The sequence below is a fragment of the Eurosta solidaginis genome, chromosome 4 (assembly GCF_040869045.1).
Source record: "Eurosta solidaginis isolate ZX-2024a chromosome 4, ASM4086904v1, whole genome shotgun sequence".
In the NCBI taxonomy this organism is placed as follows: Eukaryota; Metazoa; Arthropoda; class Insecta; order Diptera; family Tephritidae; genus Eurosta; species Eurosta solidaginis.
This window is the reverse complement of record NC_090322.1, coordinates 259,137,452-259,158,865: the sequence shown is the minus strand read 5'-3', so window position 1 is coordinate 259,158,865 and position 21,414 is coordinate 259,137,452. Positions and strand designations below refer to the sequence as shown.

The 21,414-nt window shown below is 35.5% G+C and overlaps 2 protein-coding genes across 13 annotated transcripts in view; both read left to right on the top strand.

Moving 5' to 3' along the window:
- The window catches only part of LOC137251374 (uncharacterized), a 29,269-nt gene extending 18,294 nt beyond the window's left edge, over positions 1 to 10,975 (top strand). For 11 of the 12 annotated variants that reach the window (XM_067785827.1, XM_067785825.1, XM_067785828.1 and 8 more), the window contains one exon: positions 5,631 to 5,833. In XM_067785827.1, coding sequence (XP_067641928.1) covers positions 5,631 to 5,695 — 65 coding nt within the window. In that variant the 3' untranslated portion in view covers positions 5,696 to 5,833. Of the gene's footprint in view, positions 1 to 5,630; positions 5,834 to 10,620; positions 10,766 to 10,827 lie in introns of those variants that run through there. The other variant, XR_010953238.1, reaches the window with a different exon arrangement.
- A 6,024-nt stretch (positions 10,976 to 16,999) lies between these two features.
- LOC137251375 (uncharacterized) lies at positions 17,000 to 20,970 on the top strand. The gene is made up of 2 exons (XM_067785834.1): positions 17,000 to 18,296; positions 20,705 to 20,970. The coding sequence occupies exons 1-2, from the start codon at positions 18,062 to 18,064 to the stop codon at positions 20,719 to 20,721; spliced, it is 252 nt and encodes an 83-aa protein (XP_067641935.1). The 5' UTR covers positions 17,000 to 18,061; the 3' UTR covers positions 20,722 to 20,970.
- The last annotated feature ends 444 nt before the right edge of the window (positions 20,971 to 21,414 follow it).

The following is a 21,414-nucleotide window of genomic DNA, read 5'->3' as shown; positions in this document are numbered from 1 at the left end:
CATCTACCTCAATTGTTTTTGAATGATATTAAGGCCGCTTTCAAATCCGACCTTACCTAGTATTCAGAGTTTTGATAAAAATATTTAGAAACAGGTATTTAGAAACAAGTGGCGATATACTCATAGAGCTTAATATTTGTCCATCTACAGAGGATTTATTCCTAGCTCAGGCCAAAATATCACATGCTGATAAAGGCTTCATTTTTTAAAACACCAAAAATTTATAAAAAACTTTCACACTTTTGAACCTTTGTTTTTTAAATACAGTTACCTCAGCGGGTACGCCATTCCTCTATTCTTTGGTACTTTTGAGCCATGTTATAGTCAATCCCATCTCGAAAAGTCGAAAAGATAGAATACATTCATTTTCTTCCTATTCTTGTAGCGAAGGGAGACTCTTTGAACATTTTGTGAAACTTTAGCGATATTGATGGTCCTTTGCCGGACGTTATACGTCCGACCATCAGGGAAACGATTTGATGGGACGAAGTTCAACCATGTAGAGCATGACACCCTCTCCTTACGTGAGGAACTTAGTGTCGCTAGAGCCTAGTCTGATAAATGCACAGGATTTTCCACAGGTAGATGAGGTTGAAAATTGTGTTAGAAAGGCTGTACATTACGTTGCAAACCGCTTTAAAATTTTGGGATAAAAAACCTATTTAATTCCGGTATTAGATTTATCGTGCAACAAAGAGAATAAATATTCAATTCAAAAATTTAGAGGTTCTTCATTGTGCCTCTAGAAATTGTCTTCTGTATCATAAACTTCTTATATAAACCGAACTTGTTGGGTTATATTTCGAGCAAGTTTCTTTCTCAGATTCTTGTCTTTTACCCTCATATTTCTTTTTTGTAAATCAATTGTATTCTAGTAAGCGTTTTCTTCTCCAAGACATTAAGATATTCATTAGCGCAAATAGCTAATCTTCCAAGCTTTCGGGAACTTTATAATATTTACAGCTACAGTACGAAGGGAGTGAAAAATACACATCCATTGCTAAGTTACTTCGTTAGGTCAAACATTGACTCAAAGAGTAGGTGGGAGAACCGATAAGAGCAACTACCGACAGTCTTTTATCATGAGCGAACTACTTTTTCATATCAAATATCTTCACAGCAGATCTGAAAGAGCCCTCACACTCAGCCAAAAGCATTGTTGTAATATTTAAATTTTGATTTTAATTATTACAATGTTTATTTGTACACAGTGAATGTTACTTGGACGTGTTCCTGAATTTTACTTCTTCATCACCTAGCTTTTCAGGTGTTGAGTTTTGAACTCAAAATCTCCAACATTCATCTTCCACAATGGATGAAAGACAAATGTATCTTTCCAGTCAGCCTTAAGAACTCCCGCCTTACGCCTTGTTATTTGTCTCTAAGTACTGCCTTTTTGTTGCTATTCCTTTATTGTTTTTTTAGCGGTGCATTATCAGCAATGCTTCCGCAATGCTGCAATTATGTCAATATTTTTATACTCAGTTGAGCAGAGCTCACAGAGTATATTAACTTTGATTGAATAACGGTTGGTTGTACAGGTATAAAGGAATCGAGATAGATATAGACTTCCATATATCAAAATCATCAGTATCGAAAAAAAATTCTATTCAGACATGTCCTTCCGTCCGTCCGTCCATCCGCCCGCTAACACGATAAACTTGAGTAAATTTTTAGTTATCTTGATGAAATTTGGTATGTAGGCTCCAGGGCACTCATCTCAGATCCCTGTTTAAAATTAACGATATCGGACTATAACCACGCCCACTTTTTCGATATCGAAAATTTCGAAAAATCGAAAAAGTGCGATAATTCATTACTAAATACGGATATAGCGATGAAGCTTGGTACGTGAGTTGAACTTATGACGTAGAATAGAAAACTAGTAAAATTTTGGACAATGGGCGTGGCGCCGATCACTTTTAAAGGAAGGTAATTTAGAAGTTTTGCAAGCTGTAATTTGGCAGTCGTTGAAGATATCATGAAGAAAATTTGGCAGGAACGTTACTCTTATTACTATATGTATGCTTAATAAAAATTAGCAAAATCGGAGAACAACCACGCCCACTTTTGAAAAAAAACAATTTTTTTAAGTCAAATTTTAAAAGAAAAATTAATATCTTTACAGTATTTAAGTAAATTATGTCAACATTCAACTCAAGTAATGATATGGTGCAACAAAATACAAAAATTAAAGAAATTTTCAAAATGGGCGCGGCTCCGCCCTTTTTCATTTAATTTGTCTAGGATATATTTAATGCCATATGTCGAACAAAACATTACCAATCCTTGTGAAATTTGGTAGAGGGGTTAGATTCTAGGACGATAACTGTTTTCTGTAAAAAAGGGCGAAACCGGTTGAAGCGACGCCCAGTTTTTTATACACAGTCGACCGTCTGTCCTTCCGCTCGGCCGTTAACACGATAACTTGGGCAAAAATCGATATATCTTTAATAAAACTCAGTTCACGTACTTATCTGAACTCACTTTATATTGGTGTAAAAAATGGCCGAAATCCGACTATGACCACGCCCACTTTTTCGATATCGAAAATTATTAAAAATGAAAAAAATGCCATAATAATATACCAAATACGAAAAAAGGGATGAACGCCCACTTTTTCGATATCGAAAATTATTAAAAATGAAAAAAATGCCATAATAATATACCAAATACGAAAAAAGGGATGAACCATGAATTGGATGGGTTTATTGACGAAAAATATAACTTAAAAAAAAAATTTGTAAAATGGGTGTGACACCTACCATATTAAGTAGAAGAAAATGAAAAAGTTTTGCAGGGCGAAATCAAAAGCCCTTGGAATCTTGGAAGGATAACTGTTCGTGGTATTACATATATAAATAAATTAGCGGTACCCGACAAATGATGTTCTGAGTCACCCTGGTCCACATTTTAGTCGATATCTCGAAAACGCCTTCACATATACAACTACCACCACTCCGTTTTAAAACCCTCATTAATACCTTTAATTTGATACCCATATCGTACAAACAAATTCTAGAGTCACCCCTGGTCCACCTTTATGGCGATATCTCGAAAAGGCGTCCACCTATAGAACTAAGGCCCACTCCCTTTTAAAATTCTTATTAACACCTTTCATTTGATACCCATATCGTAAAAACATATTCTAGAGGCACCCCTGGTCCACCTTTATGGCGATATCTCGAAAAGGCGTCAACCTATGGAACTAAGGCCCACGCCCTTTTAAAATACTCATTAACACCTTTCATTAGATACCCATATCGTACAGACAAATTCTAGAGTCACCCCTGGTCCACCTTTATGGCGATATCTCAAAAAGGCGTCCACCCATAGAACTAAGGCCCACTCCCTTTTAAAATACTTATTAACACCTTTCGCTTGATGCCCATATTGTACAAACGCATTCTAGAGTCACCCCTGGTCCACGTTTATGGCGATATCTCGAAAAGGCGTCCACCCATAGAACTAAGGCCCACTCCCATTTAAAATACTCATTAACACATTTCATTTGATATCCATATCGTACAAACAAATTCTAGAGTCAGCCCTGGTCCACCTTTATGGCGATATCTCAAAAAGGCGTCCACCCATAGAACTAAGGCCCACTCCCTTTTAAAATACTTATTAACACCTTTCGCTTGATGCCCATATTGTACAAACGCATTCTAGAGTCACCCCTGGTCCACGTTTATGGCGATATCTCGAAAAGGCGTCCAGCCATAGAACTAAGACCCACTCCCATTTAAAATACTCATTAACACATTTCATTTGATATCCATATCGTACAAACAAATTCTAGAGTCAGCCCTGGTCCACCTTTATGGCGATATCTCGAAAAGGCGTCAACCTATGGAACTAAGGCCCACGCCCTTTTAAAATACTCATTAACACCTTTCATTAGATACCCATATCGTACAGATAAATTCTAGAGTTACCCCTGGTCCACCTTTATGGCGATATCTCAAAAAGGCGTCCACCCATAGAACTAAGGCCCACTCCCTTTTAAAATACTTATTAACACCTTTCGCTTGATGCCCATATTGTACAAACGCATTCTAGAGTCAACCCTGGTCCACCTTTATAACGATATTCCGAAAAAGCGTCCACCTATAGAACTAAGGCCCACTCCCTTTTAAAATACTCATTAACACTTTTCATTTGATACCCATATCGTACAGACAAATTCTAGAGTCACCCCTGGTCCACCTTTATGGCGATATCTCAAAAAGGCGTCCACCCATAGAACTAAGGCCCACTCCCTTTTAAAATACTTATTAACACCTTTCGCTTGATGCCCATATTGTACAAACGCATTCTAGAGTCACCCCTGGTCCACGTTTATGGCGATATCTCGAAAAGGCGTCCACCCATAGAACTAAGGCCCACTCCCATTTAAAATACTCATTAACACATTTCATTTGATATCCATATCGTACAAACAAATTCTAGAGTCAGCCCTGGTCCACCATTAGGGCGATATCCCTAAATGGCGTCCATCTATAGAACTATGGCCCACTCCCTCTTAAAATACTCTTTAATACCTTCCATTTGATACACATGTCATACGAACACATTCCAGGGTTACCCTAGGTTCATTTTACTACGAGGTGATTTTCCCTTATTTTGTCTCCATAGGTCTCAACTGAGTATATAATGGTCGGTTACACCCGAACTTAGCCTTCATTACTTGTTGTGTATTTAATTAGCGAGACCAAAAGCTAGCCGATGCAAAAGTGAGATTCGAAAATATGTCCCGTTGTTGCTGTTGTAGCGATAAGGACCCTCCCTGAAGGCCTTGGGGAGTGTTATCGATGTTGATGGTCCATTGCCGGATGCAGATCCGGTACGTTCCGGTAACAAGCACCATGAAGGTACTAGCCCGACCATTTCGGGTACGATTTGGTATGACCACATGAAACCTTCTAGGCCAACCCCTAGATCCATCAGGAGTTCGGGGTCGCCATAACCTCGGCTGTTAAGGAAACAGGATTCGCCACGGGTAGTTGAGGTGGACCATTGGGTTGGAGAAGCTATATATTGCGATGGCAACCCCTTGATAGGGGTTGCGCTACACATCCCCATGAATCAATTTGCTATTTTAATCGCCTCTTACGACAGGCATACCTACCGCGGGTATATTCTAAGCCCCCTAACCCGCTGGGCTAGAAATATGTCCTGGTGACCCTCGCCGTAAAAAACAATTGTTTTTAGTTTTCTCAAATATCAATAACAAAAAAAAAAAAATCATGATATCGCAAGTTTTGTTGTATACTGATTCAACTCTAAATTACGATTTTTTGTAGATATTATAAAAGGCCAATATAACCCAATGGGACTAGTTTTTACTGAAAGCTTCAGTACTCCAGATTGCCTATGAATGCTTGTCCCCCAATATGTATACAAGGTTTTATTTATTTAAAACATCTGCTTCTCCTTTTCCATCAAAATTGCTTTTCCAAAATAAATAGAGCTTCTCAATTTTTTCACACTTTGCTCGAACAATAAAAATTCTTTACTTAGTTATTTAATTTTTATTGATATTCAACTTTTCGCATCTTTAAGCAATTTAAAAACATTTAGTTATCTTAATGTTTTGCGTAATGATGTTTGTTTTTCTTTTCTCTCAGAACTAATTATAATAGATCCGGAGAATAGCGTGCAACCTAGCGCCGATTACTCAGAGTCAAGGTGATGGGATTTGGCTTCTTAAGTTCGTCTACCTCTACATAAATATACCTAAATTATTTAGCCACTAGAATGTTTATATATAAGCTCTTAAATTTTATTTTGAAACGATAAAAATTAAACCAAAGCCAAATGTGTGTGCATATTTAGATTTTTTATGTATTTATTCGTTTAGAGCAAATATTGTGATCGAAAACATAAGGAAATAAGACCACAAAATGCGGTGAACAATTTGTGGTAGTTTATTTATTAAAACTCAGATTTTCTAAGATTAAATGTTAACAAACATAAGTATATTAAATTTGTATAGTTTCTATAATTTAAAAATAAATTTAGTTAGGATGTTCGCATATCAGCTGCTGAGTGGAAAATCATCCTATCTCAGCTGCCATTTTTGAGAACACGCTGTCGCAGAACTCTTCTAAAAACTGCTCTATATAATTCTTGTTTAAATTGAGCTCTATTTCAGCATTTGCTAAATTCTGAAGCTGAGAGAGGCGTTTATGAAAAAATTTCCTGATAAGAATTCTGAGGTAGCCTTTATTCCAACAAGTTTTCCGATAAGACGTTTCTGAACTGACTGCCGAAATTTGATGAAATTCCACGCAGTCGCCGCAATGCAAATAAAAAAACGTGTTTGTAAATTATAAATCGGACAGGTCAACAAATAAATGTGCACTCTTAATTCGTGATAGTTTGAATAAAATATGAAACATTTCTTCAGTGAATTTTATAATATTCTTATTAAAGCGTGTTATTTTGATTTCAAAGGAGGGTGCTTAATTTTCTATTAAGTTTTAGGCATATACGAAAAAAAATACATTAAAATGGTCTGAAATAAAAAAAAGATGTTTAAAATGCAATCATAAGCATGTTACAAAGCATTGAATGCATTGTCTGTCCCAGAACATACTGGAACTGCATCTATCGGAAAATATGTATCTTTCTGTTTTGGTCAATATAATTGTGGGTCCGAACTCAACTGCAGCGCAAATATATATCAGGTTCTTTTCCACTACTAGAACATAAGCTATTACTAGAACTGGCGGCTTGTGCCTATTGTCAGGGATTGGCCTTTCTTTGTTGCTGAATGGCTTAGGCGCTTGCACGCGTGAATTACGCTGTATTTGAACAAAGCCTTCCCGTCACTGGGGGAGTAATGGTGGCATTGTCGCAGCAAAGTGATTGTTAGGCTTAAGTGTGGTGATACAGAGACTCTGTATGCAAAGATGTGGGAATTTCCTATAGGCAGATGTCTATCGAAACAAAGTAGATAGGATGATCAATGCTAATACCTTAAAGTATGGAAAGACAGTTTTTCCAAACTTCGAAAGGCAGGGAAATAATCCCTTGTGAAGTGAAATCACACATCTAGATCAGATAAATGTAACAATGTGGGGACGCATTCTGCAAAGTGGCGAACGGAGCTCGATAGTTATAAAATTAATTTGGGTTTTAAAATCTTACCTGTAAACTAGGCTCTTAAAATATACTTGTTCCAGAGGCCAATAGAAGTGCAATATCGGTCAAAAGCGTTACGCTAAGGGGCGCTTTGGTCAAAATATTGATATCTTTGATAGCCAAAAAACTGAAGCAGCAGTTCAGGTACATAGCCAATGTGATAAAAGTAGAAACAATATTCTGGCTTGTGATAATTGTCAATGGATTCTTAAGTGGGCTCCAAGCGAGTTAAATTGTGATAAAGGTTGTATAGCTAATACAATAAAAAAAAACACTAAAACAATACAAAATGAGATAAGATAACTTTACCAAGGCCTTTTTATAAATTGATCAAAACGTGGTCCAAGGAGTGTCCTCAAATTCAGGCTTAATGTTGACGTATTGATCAAGCAAATAATACAATGCTTGCCATAAAATTCCAATTTATACGTAGGTATATGAAGTTACAAAGTTTTCAATTTAAACAACTTATACATTACTCAAATGTTCGCCGGTCATAGGTACTTCAAAAATACGTGTAAAAAATAAAAAGGCTGAAAATCTCAAATTCTTAAGATCAAATCAGAACCGACAGATGGTCGACGAGAGAGTTGGCCAAATCACTGTCAATTACGTAATGGCAAAAATGCTGGTCGGACCAAAAGAATAGACACAAAATAGTAAATCGTAGAAACTCAAAGTGGAAATCGGTTACGTGGTGGGCAAGGATTTTGAAAGATGTTATTTTTAGTCTGAGTGTATCGACTCACGCTGCCTTACTAAAAATTAACCAAACCTGCAACAAAAGTGCTTGACATTTGAAAAATGTTGCAATACAATACTTTCGGTTATTGTTGTTGTGTTAACAGTCATTTCTTATAACCACATTGTTTCGGACCTTTTTTTTATAAAATTTTTGTCAAAAATAAAAATGGAATGAGGCAGCCGTGTAAGGGAATAAAATTAATTAACGCCTAAAATTATACTAGAAAAAAAGTAACTAAGTACACACACATGCACATGTATAAGGCAACCATATAGACAAAACTAGAGGTCTATCACGAATTAGACCACTTTTGAAGTGTATGCTAATTATTTCGATTATTCTAGAATATTTATTGGCTTTGTAACGTCCTGTCCGTTAAAGTTTTGGTCTATAAGAAAGAAATTGTTTGAATTATTGACAGGCAAAAGTAAAAAAATATGGAACCATGAATGAGTAAGTATACTGAGTTGATGGGCGGATGTGGTAATTGCGAGCAGACTAGAACTTTCTTAATTAATCTTTAGTGTTGTAAAATTCAGTGAATCTAATTGAGGTCATTTAGTATTCTACAAATTTTAAGAAATCGTCTATGCGGAAGAAAATAATACTAAGAATTTGATTATCGAAGCTATATTATTCTGCAAAAAAAAAAAAAAAAAAACATTATTTTCATGAGCTAACCTAAAATACGTTCATTTAAATTTGAGGCAGTAGCCAAAAATTGATTATCAAGCGGGGTTCGTCTCCTAATTAAAAAAAAAAATAATAATAATAAATGTAAGGCGCGATAACCTCAGAAGATATCTAAGGCCGATCTTTGCCTCGTGCTCCTCTTGATTTTCCCTACAAATTGGCCGGACGGGACCTACATGTTTTATGCCGACTCCGAACGGCATCTGCAAGGCAGACGAGTTTTCACTGAGAGTTTTTCATGGCAGAAATACACTCGGAGCGTTTGCCAAACACAGCCGAGGGGCGACCCCGCTTGGAAAAATTTTCTTCTAATTGAAAAACCTTATTTAAAAAATTTTGATGTTGCTTTGCCCGGGGTGTGAACCCAGGGCATAAGGTGTGGTAGACGGAGCACACTACCATCACACCACGGTCGTCTCCTAATTACTTAAATAAAAATTGTAACTCTTACTCGACTCGTTATGAGCATCAGTTTTACCGTAGTAAAAATATATACATTTCAAAAAATGCATCAAAATTTATCTAACGCATCAACTGCAAATTAATCAATTAATTTTGAAAGTATCAGTTATTTTAAGGAATCCGTACTTATTTTAGTAAAATCTATTTATATATCGGTGCCCTCCTACCAAAAGCTTGAAAGAGCAATTTTTTCGCTTTTTAGTTTTTGGGTTTACTGCGATAATCGTTGAATATTCTATATTATATTTAAACCCCGAATTTCAGGGTTTATATATGCCTGGTATATTCAGCCTGAATTGCAGGAACGTGGAAAAATGAAAAAATAAATTATTTAAATCAAATATTTGAACGTTAAAAATTTATTTTTAAGCATTTTAAGCATTAATTTTGTTACATTTTCATATTATTATAATTTAAAAAAATATATATTAAACATATAAAAGGAAAATTAAATATGGGTCGAAAACGACATAAAGCGCTGAACTATGGATGTTTTACGTTTGGGGTCGTTTTCTACTGGAACATTTTTTTGTATTAATAAAATTATATATTTAAATATTTTGACGTTTTTAATTAGTTTTAAAGAGGAGTAAATTACGGATATATTTTTTCTTTTTTTTCCGAGTCAAAGCATTATGATAAGCACTTAAATTTTTTATTATTTTGGTTCGTCTGAAATAATATTAAACAGCCAAAAACCCTCAGGCTCCTTAGTTCAAAACATATTAAGTTATATCCCTCTAAAACACCTTTAAGTGACGTTTCGAACGGAGCGTAATTCTAAGTTTAATCTTGAATGATACCTTTCAAGGTACCTGCTAGATATACATAACATATGATAGACAACTCTGCTTAGAAGATTGGAAGTTCTCGACTATGATGTATGTAGATGCTGCCAATTAGCAACTGAGCAATGGAACGAAAAATACTTTTGTTTTTCAGTGTAGAAAAAAATCTTATCAGATCCCGTGATAGGAATCATTTGAAAGCAGGAATAGCTAAAGTTTCCCTGGAAGGTCTATTCTAGTGCAAACGCTTAGATCAAATTTTTATATTTTTTAGATGAAAAAACCAGAAAAAGAAATATTAAGCAAGGCAGTTAGTCCAGAATTACCCAAAAGTAAGTACTTTTATCTAGTCAAGGTCTGGCTTGGTTTAAAACAATAATCCATTCCGATATTTTTGTTTACAATTTTTTAATTTTCTTTGATGGGGCACACTCTCACAGTTATAAGAAAATTTGAGTGAAACGTGAATATTTGCGAAAAAACGAATACTTTGTATTTATCAGCCAAATGAAAATTAATGTTGAGAGGCATTTTATAAAGTGAGATTATTAAAAAAAATTTCTTGTAAAAAAAAAGTAACACATAAGTAAACAAACACTTGATAAGATTGATAAGCGTTCGTTCAGAAATAGCCGCATAACTTAGTTGTTAATCAAGCACAAAAGTAACAAGACTACTTCATATTGCATTTATTTAATTGATTAATCAAATTACAAAATTAGTTCACATAAGAGAGATGAAATTACTAACATACCTGGTGGCATTCCTTGCTATTTATTTTAGCGGATTTATGCAACTTCAGCCTACAGTAGCAAAGGGCAAAGTGATATTCTATTCGAACAAAGACTTAACCGAGGAAAGTAGCATATTTTCGTTACATAGACGAAAATGCCGTTATGTGATGGATCATCGTGGACGGTGTCGAAATGTAGGGTGTGCTTATTGAAATAACGGAGGAAATCAATTTAAAAAATATGTTTGTATTTACAGTTTGGGTGGTAATTTAAATGCCAAAAAAAAAATGCTGAAGATAGCGGTGGGGCAATCCCCGATTGGAACGCGCATAATATATACCTACCATAATTGATTACTAATTCTGATAACCAAAAAGCAATAAAATAGAAATGTTATAATATGATTTGGAAATTGTTGTGAAATTTCGTAAGACCCCATGCATGTGAAAGTCATAAGCAGCAACGGATAAAGAGAGGTATCAACGTGCGCAATTTGGTGTTAATATAAATCGCTTTATGCAATGCCTCAAAAAGATATAAAACAGGTAAGGAAGGCTAATTTCGGGTGTAACCGAACATTACATACTCAGCTGAGAGCTATGGAGACAAAATAAGGGAAAATCACCATGTAGGAAAATGAACCTAGGGTAACCCTGGAATTTGTTTGTACGATATGGGTATCAAACGAAAGGTGTTAAAGAGTATTTTAAAAGGGAGTGGCCTTAGTTCTATGGGAGGACGTCTTTTCGAGGTATCGCCATAAAGGTGGACCTGGGGTGACTCTGGAATTTGTTTGTACGATATGGGTATCAAACGAAAGGTGTTAATGAGTATTTTAAAAGGGAGTGGGCCTTAGTTCTATGGGAGGACGTCTTTTCGAGGTATCGCCATAAAGGTGGACCTGGGGTGACTTTGGAATTTGTTTGTACGATATGGGTATCAAACGAAAGGTGTTAATGAGTATTTTAAAAGGGGTTGGGCCTTAGTTCTATAGGTGGACGCCTTTTCGAGATATCGCCATAAAAGTGGACCAGGGGGGACTCTAGAATTTGTTTGTACGATATGGGTATCAAATGAAAGGCGTTAATGAGTACTTTAAAAGGGAGTGAGCCTCAGTTCTATAAGAGGGCGCCTTTTAGGGATATCGTTTTAAAGGTGGACCAGGGTTGAATCTAGAATGCGTTTGTACAATATGGATATCAAACGAAAGGTGATAATGAATATTTTAAAAGGGAGTGGGACTTAGTTCTATAGGTGGACGCCTTTTCGAGATATCGCCACAAAGGTGGGCCAGGGGTGATTCTAGAATTTGTGTGTACGATATGGGTATCAAATTAAAGCTTAATGAGGGTTTTAAAAGGAAGTGGTGAAAGTTGTATGTGTGAAGGCATTTTCGAGATATCGAACAAAATGAGGAACAGGGTGACCCAGAAAATCATCTGTCGGGTACCGCTAATTTATTCGTATATGTAATACCACGAACAGTATTCCTGCCAAGATTCCAAGGGCTTCTCATTTCGCCCTGCAAGACTTTTTCACTTTCTTCTACTTAATATGGTAGGTGTCACACCCATTTTACAAAGTTTTTTTCTAAAGTTATATTTTGCGTCAATAAACCAATGCAATTACCATGTTTCATCCTTTTTTTTGTATTTGGTATTGAATTGTGGCATTTTTTCATTTTTCGTAATTATCGATATCGAAAAAGGGGGCGTGGTTATAGTCGGATTTCGGCCATTGTTTATACCAATACAAAGTGAGGTCAGATAAGTACGTGAACTGAGTTTAGTAAAGATATATCGATTTTTGCTCAAGTTATCGTGTTAACGGGGTAGCGGAAGGACAGACGGTCGACTGTGTATAAAAACTGGGCGTGGCTTCAACGCATTTCGCCCTTTTTCACAGAAAACTGTTACCGTCCTAGAATCTAAGCTCATACCAAATTTCACAATCATTGGTAGATTTTTGTTCGATTTATGGCATTAAAATTATCCTAGAAAAATTAAATGAAAAAGGGGGGAGCCACGCCCATCTTGAAATTTTCTTTTATTTTTGTATTTTGTTGGACCACATAATTACTGGAGTTGAATGTTAACATAATTTACTTATATGCTGTAAAGATATTAACTTTTCTTTTAATTTGACTTTAAAAAAAATTTTTTTTAAGTGGGCGTGGTCGTTCTCCAATTTTGCTAATTTTTATTAGGCATACATATAGTAATAGGAGTAACGTTCCTGCCAAATTTCATCATGATATCTTCAACGACTGCCAAATTACAGCTTGCAAACCTTCTAAATTACTTCCTTTTAAAAGTGGGTGGTGCCATGCCCGTTGTCCAAAATTTTACTAATTTTCTATTCTGCGTCATCCAAGTTTCATTGCTTTATCCGTCTTTGGTAATGAATTATCGCACTTTTTCGATTTTTTGAAATTTTCGATATCGAAAAAGTGGGCGTGGTTATAATCCGATATCGATCATTTTAAATAGAGATCTGACATGAGAGCCCAGGAACCTACATACCAAATTTCATCAAGATACCTCAAAATTTACTCAAGTTATCGTGTTAACGGACGGAAGGATGGACGGACGGACGGACATGGCTCATTCAAATTTTTTTTCGATACTGATGATTTTGATATATGGAAGTTTATAGCTATCATGCGGTGGCAAAATCCTGAGCCAGATAAATAATTTTGCATGTAAATGCAACAACAACGATTTGAACCGGATAAATCCAGATAGAAGTCTGGTTCAATTTGTGAGCCAGATAATTTGTTAATTACTTCTTTTTAGGTTGGCAACGCGGCCTTTAATATACCTACTGTTTCAAAAATAGATGTCGCTGCTTAGCCTTTCGCCGTATGAGTTAAATGAAAAACAGCGGCGACATCTGCCTATCACATTTCACGAGTGTGAAAATTTCACGACATCTGCTTCTCAAGTCTCTCAATGATCCAGAGCATTCCCGTGAGAATTGAGCTTGAGCCGGAGCTGTAAAACTCACTGAAAGACGGCATATATCTATCTCGATTCCTTTATACCTGTACAACCAACCATTATCCAATCAAAGTTAATATACTCTGTGAGCTCTGCTCAACTGAGTATAAATATGTATACTTGGCGCTATTCAGGTGGAGATTCTCTTCCAATTCGCGCCATGCTCCTTTTTATTGAAGTGACGGGACCAACATATTTAAGCTTTTTTTAAAGTATCTAATTTTTTTATTTCTGGGACTTCAACTCAGATCCTTTGATATCATAGGCTAATACGCTTCAACCGCAGGCATAGGATAGGAGAAATCAGCGGTAGACATCCCAATCCATTTGAGAGAAATAAAAAGGAGAAAGGATATGCATATGATCCATCAAGCAGAAAAGGCGTGGACAGAAGCCCGAAGCTTCAAAATTTCTAAGATTATGTGAAAATCCTACGATATTAGACCCACAAAGTGAGGAGACTTGGCACCTGACTGGAGTTCTTCCGTTTGGTCGCCAAACGAGTTCTGGTAACACTATGTACACATTTAGTCTATGAGAGGTCTTAATTGTCCGGGCAGGTCAACTTAACCTAAATAATTGGCAATTCAGCATTTTCTTCTAACAATTATTCTTGCTAACAGAATAATTACCTTCTTATTTGATTGGAATAGTTGAAAGTTCAGCTAAATTGTTTGGTCGCTTTAACTAAAATTTCACTTCTACCACTGATAATAGTCTAAGCAAACTATCGAATTCAAAACGGGATAGTATTGTTCAAACACACAAATACCAAAAAAGAATTAAAATCGCAATGACTCACAAACAGCGTCGAGGTGATTTCACAGTTTTTCGAAAATCGTACGTCAGAGAATCTTCGGTATATAGATACCATTGGCTGATAATCAATGAATGCCTAAAATTGTCATTTTATATTAAAGAAAAGTTACCCTGTAGGAAAAACAATAACTAGTGATAAAATCTTCTGGTTCAGAAGAAGAACTAAAGTGCCTAAAACAAAAACCATTACAAGCAGCTAAAAAATAAAATAACAACAAAATTTCTTCAAATCTTGTTGAGACAACCAACAACAATTATTTTGTGTTCCTAAGTGTGGAGTGCCGTTTTGCTATTAATTTATAAAAAAATTTGGGAAATATGGAAACAGCATGGCAGCAGGACAGCCAATGTGAAAGATATTTCAATTTCTCTCTACAATTTTTAAAAAATTATATTTTTTTTAAGGTTTCATAAACATTTTTTTGTTACTTTTATACTCAGCTGAGCAGAGCTCACAGAGTATATTAACTTTTTTCGCATAACGGTAATCAGTAACGGCATGAACTAATCGAGATAGATATAGAATTCTATATATCAAAATGATCTGGGCGAAAAAAGAAATTCATTTAGTCCGTAAACACGATAACTTGAGTAAATTTTGAGGTATCTTGATAAAATTTGGTGCATAGATTTCTGGGCAGGCATCTCAGATCGCTGTTTAAAATGAACGAAATCGGACCATAACCACGCCCACTTTTTCGATATCGAGAATTTCGAAAAACCGAAAAAGTACGATAATTCATTACCAAAGACAGCTAAAGCGATGAAACTTGGTAGGTGGGTTGACCTTAAACGTAGAATAGAAAATTAGTAAAATTTTGGACAATGGGCGTGGCACCGCCCACTTTTATAATGAGGTAAATTCAAAGTTTTGCAAGCTGTAATTTGGCAGTCGTTGAAGATATCATGATGAAATTTAGCAGGAACGTTACTCCTATTACTATATGTGTGCTAAGGAAAGATTAGCAAAATCGGATTACGAACACGCCCACTTTTAAGAAAACATTTTTAAAAGTAAAATTTTAACAAAAAATTGAATATCTTTGCAGCATATAAGTAGATTATGTCAATATTTAACCCCAGTAATGATGTGGTGCAACAAAATACAAAACTAAAAGAAAATTTCAAAATGGAAACATGATAATTGGATTGGTATATTGACGAAAAATATAACTTTAGAAAAAACTTTGTAAAATGGGTGTGACACATACCACATCAATTAGAGGAAAATGACAACAGTTCTGCAGGGCGAAATCAAATGCGCTTGGAATCTTGGCAGGAATACTGTTCCTGGTATTACATATATCAATAAATTAGCGGTACCCGACAGATGATGTTCTGGGTCACCCTGGTCCACATTTTGGTCGACATCTCGAAAATGCCTTCACATATACAATTAAGGGACACTACCTTTTAAATACCCTCATTAATACCTTTAATTTGATACCCATATCATACAAACATATTCTAGAGTCACACCTGGTCCACCTTTGTGGCGATATCTCGAAAAGGCGTCCACCTATAGAACTAAGGCCCACTCCCTTTTAAAATACTCATTAACACCTTTCATTTGATACCCATATCGTACAACACATATTTTAGAGTCACCCCTGGTCCACCTTTATGGCGATATCCTTAAATTCTGTCCACCTAAAGAACTATGGCCCACTCCCTTTTAAAATACTCTTTAATACCTTCCATTTGAAACCCATGTCATACAAACACATTCCAGGGTTACCCTAGGTTAATTTTCCTAAATGGTGATTTTCCCTTATTTTGTCTCCAAAGCTCTCAGCTGAGTATGTAATGTTCGGTTACACCCGAACTTAGCCTTCCTTACTTGTTTTTTGTTTTTGCACTGCCCTGCAGACAGTTTCTGGTGATAAAGACTTTTTCTCTATTTGGGTAGAAATGTAGGTCAAACCGCACCCATCCTTATTAATATAACTTTTCATTTTCATGAAAGGTATACAAATATTATACCCAAATATTACCAAAGTTCTACACTCAAATTTCGTTACAAGGTTTGGGAATAGGTCTCTTGGATTATGTCATTGTAGTAAAGATGACAAAATCCTTACTACCTTGGGATTATGTCATGTCAACGCTTTAAAGCTGTGAAGATATACATGGCGTATTCGTAATACAACGTCATCATAGGTAGTGAGCCTGATCACGCAAAAACAATTATTTTATTTATTTCCTTACAACGTAACTTAGCCTAGATTATACACATAACTTTACTTAATTCATAATCTAACCAAGATTACAATTGAAATCTCCTCAATACTATTTGGGGTGCCAATTTTCAATTCTAGACGGTAAAGCAATCGTCCATATTATAAAAATTCACTGATTGCCGCAGTTGGCTGCGAGATACAGTAAACGCATTGTCTCAATCAAAAGTATTTTGTGGTAGAAAGCTGATTTTTTAGCTTAAATATATACGTTTCTCCTCAATACCGTTGATATTACTATCAAGTTTAGCCAGCGTAAGCTGAAGGTATTGATATTATTGCACTGAACAAATGCGCTTTGAGGGCTGCTTTCTCCAGATTAAAAAAAAAGAGGCAAAAAAGGTGGATGTTGCGGTAAATGAGGACAAGATGAAGTAGTTGCTGTGTTTCAAAAAATAATCGGCGCACTCGCGCCTTTGCAGCCACGTCACTGTTGATGGATATTAATTCGAGACTGTGAAGGATTTCATCTTTTAGGGAACCAGCACTAACAGCAAAAACAATGTCAAATTAGAAATCAAACAGAGAATACTCTTGGCAACTAGTGCTACTTTGTACTGAATAGGAAATTTAAAAGTAAAGTCCTTTCTCGATGAACAAAAATGACGCTTTACAAGTTACTCATCATACCTGTCCTGATATATGGCTCGAAATCATGGACGGTTTCGAAAGAAAAAGGCCCTTGGACTGTTAGGGAGAAAAGTAATAAGGAAGTTTTATGGTTCTTTCTATGATGCCGATTTATGTAGATACAACCAATAAAGGCTTCGTTGGCTATGAAGAGGTGAATTCCACTTAGTTGGGGGAGGAAAGTTAAGGAAAATTTGACTTCCTTTGGTGCTACTAATTGGCGTAAGTTAACGCGAAATAGTAGTGGCTGGCGTGACTTGGTACGAAAGGCGCAAATCGCTTAGGCGGTTAAGCGCCAATTAATGATGATGATGAAGCTTTGTTTTTTTTTTTGTTTTTGTCCAAATAAGCACGCTTTCGACTAGATTGTTCCTCTAGCAGAAAGTTCTCTATATATGTACATACAAATGTAGCAGTACATAGTCGAGCTGTCAAATTCAGCAATAATTCCCCGTAATTTGCTTAAAAAGAGATATAAATCTTTTTGATCAAAATGAGTTTACAAACCCCTTCATGACTGGCAGCTATACAACACTACCCATGTGGACAAATAGCAATGCCCGCGTTATCATTTTGCTACCAATAAAATACGTTTGTTATTGTACGTCTTAAGTAGTGGCACGTATAATTGTTTGTGATCAGTAAGAAGCCGAAGCCGGCATTGAAAGTAACAATAACTACATTGTACGTTACCAAATACCTTCAAATAAAAAGAAAATCAGGAGTTAATTTAACAGCACGCCAAAAAGGAATACGTGCTAACATACTCTAATAAAATTTATAGTTAAATATATACTATTTCAAAATGATGTTAGCGAAAATGACGAAATTCAGCGTTTGTACATTATTAATATGTGCATTGTTAGTGTTAAGTGCACCCAGTGAAACTGAGAGCCGTCGCGTGATTTTCTATGCACCTCAACGCATACAAATATTTACATCACAAATATTATCGGCACCAGTGAAAGAGCGACCATGCATGAAATGTCATATGAGAGATCATCGTGGTATTTGTCGACGAGTATTATCATATAATAGCAGTGAGTGTAACAATTATTCATTTAGGGATTTCGCAATATGTTCTATTTATAGTATTTCTAAAATCATGCTATTGTGTTAGCACAGTTGTAAAGTTATTGTTTTTGTTTCACATGTACAAACTTTCCTAGTTTAGTACAACTTTGAAAGGTATGTTTAGTGCCATAGCTCAATTATATGTTTGTTTGCTTGTTTGTTTGTTTGTAGTTTTAAGTTGCTTCCATTCATTTATTTGAATGAAAGACTACCTCGGCCCGACTTACTTGAAAGCTATAACGCCATAACTAATTCTTATATTATGAAATCTTTCAGATGTCTAGCTTGGTTTTCCAAGTACGATAAATGCTTTTGATTTGATGGTTTACTCCAAGTACGATAAACGCTTTTGATTTGATCGTTTACTCCAAGTAAGATAAACGCTTTTAATTTAACCTTTTGTCACTTCGATTCCCGCATTATCCGCCACTTTATTCTCAACCACATTAATAGCGTCCTTTTATAGCACGCGGTTGAGTTGTAGGGAAAACGAACTTGACGCGACGACGTTACAAAACGAAGTGCTCAATTATATGGTTGGCTCATCTCATCAGCTGATTTTATTTTTTTCATTTCACTGGTATAGGAATTGTTAAAAGAAGATGGCAACCACAAAATGTAACCAACACATTGAAAATTATTTTCTACCGTGATGGTTTATTTTTTATAAAAAAATAGGTTCACATCACTTTAAGCTATTTTTTTTTAGTGAATGCATCTAATGTAGCGCATTATTTTCCCACATCACACAAGAATTGCAAAGTTTTATGTTTTCTCTCCATTTCATTCGCCTAACACCAACACGCAGATTTTGACAATCTGAACAAAGGTATGTATGTTGTTGCTGTAGAGACAAGTTTAACCATGGTTTAGTGCATTATTTGTGTATGCTATACGATATTCATCCTGCTGTCTTCATCACCTACAATAAACACGTAAAAAAGGCACAAAGGAAGTGTTAGATTACTTACTCTTTTACAATGATGACGTCAGGTGTATATTTTTGAATAATCGCAGTTATTATTTAACTTTTTGCTAAACAGCAGCTTAATTGGGTGAATAACACACACAATAGTAGAATTGTCTTTCCAAAGTGATTCGCGAAACAGTCCTGAAATACTTTCGAATTTCGACCATATTTTTACAAAAACAGTCCAGAACACAATCTGTATACACTACCGAAGTAGTCCTAGAAAATCTCGAAATAGTCCCGGAAAGGTTCCAATGATAATCCTGAAATAGTAGTTAGTAGTGAAGAAATTTAGAAATAGTTCCGAAATAATTCTGTACACAATTCCGAACTAACCAACATAGTTTCGAATTTAGCCCTGAAAAAAATCCCCAAGAGATTTGATATAAACACGAAATTTCCCCTATATTATTCCAAAAACAATATACGAAAATTGTGTCGAAATGGTCCAAAAATTATCTAATCCAGAAGAAACCCAAAAATTACCTCTAAACAACCTGAGGCTAATCTTCACGGAGCCTCAATCTACAATGAGGTTTTAGGTGGGAGAGGAAAAACGAGGAAAAGTGGGATTTAAAGTCGGAGTAGAAGTGAAACAAAATTTATATTTGCTATATCTAGGTAATTTTATTTGAAGGGTCCCCCGGGGTATACAATTTTTGATATATAAATCAAACAAATATTTAAATTCTCTATATCTCCGTAATTATATATGCAGATTCTATAAATAGAATAATAATAATAGAAATAGAGCACGTGGGAGTGGGAGAAGGAGCGAGAGTGCGGTGCCACACAGGTGTAACTCCGCGATATCTTCATAATTATTTAAAGGGATGTGCAATATTTGGTATATATATTCCATATACGAGGTAATTTAGCTGGAAGAGATTTTCGGACATTTGGTAAATAGATTCCATATATGCGTTATTTAGTGGCGGAAGTAGAAGAGTTAGTAAGAGTGGGTATGAGAGTTTGCAAGTAAGAGAGATAATTAGAGTGCGAGTGGAGATAATGTGTATAAGGATAGGCCAAGGATAAGAAAAAGAAATGATTAGAGAGAAAAGAATTATTTTTATTTTTGACTTTATTTGCGTTTCCGTGCTCTTAGACAATTGTGGGGTATTTTAAAAAGGTATCGCGGCACTCCCCCCTATCGTACATCAATTCAAAATACCAGCTTCCTTGTCCCTTTTATCAGATGTGTTGCACTCCCATTGGCACACACTCCATTTTGCACACGTTCGACTATATAACTGTGCTATTTCAGCTGAAGGTAGAAACTAACTATTTATTTTAATAACTTATTTATTTGCCTTAAAATAACTAAATATGCCGCTTAATAAAAATAATAATTTGGATTTGTTTTGGCGCAAATATTAATATTTAAAAATTTTTTTATTGCAGAAGGTATCAAATGCTAAAGTGATCCTGCATCGAATAGTTGGAGGAAATGAAATCTCTAGGTGTTTGTGGTCGTCTTTGAAACTGTGATATCAAGTGCTCGTAACTACTGACGCGATTTACTGTTAGGAGATATACTGAAATAACGTATCATTAAAATTAATTATTTATATATTTTAGTTGTAAGTTGTATTTTAATTTACTATTTTTTACTTTTAATCAGTATTGTGAAGTAGTTAAATTTTAATTTATTATTAAAAACTTTCTTTATGGCCATTACAACTTGAGTTGTGTTAGAACTTAATTCAGTCATTATCAACTCCGTATTGAGAGCACTTGTGTTTGTAATAGCCAAAACTTACTGCTTTTTGGCCAAAATTCTCTAATAGATATGACGTTTATTCACCCTTGCCGGACTCCTCGATAATAATGATTTGCGGCATCCCAGCAAGTCTATTGTAAGTGCAGAAACAGGTCTTCATTCCCATATTAAACTTATAAAGGGATCTTTCAAGGTCAAAGAATTTATGATGGACATAGAAGAATCTTTCAACTATGCTATATCAGTGGCAATTAAATGGGCCGTCACAATAATGGGAGTAGAATCGACTCTGAGAGAATTCATGAGCAAATTATTTAGTGACAGACTTGTACCGACAGAGTGAAGGCAATCGGATTGCGGGAGTATCGGTTGTGCTGTCCGATAGGGTTCC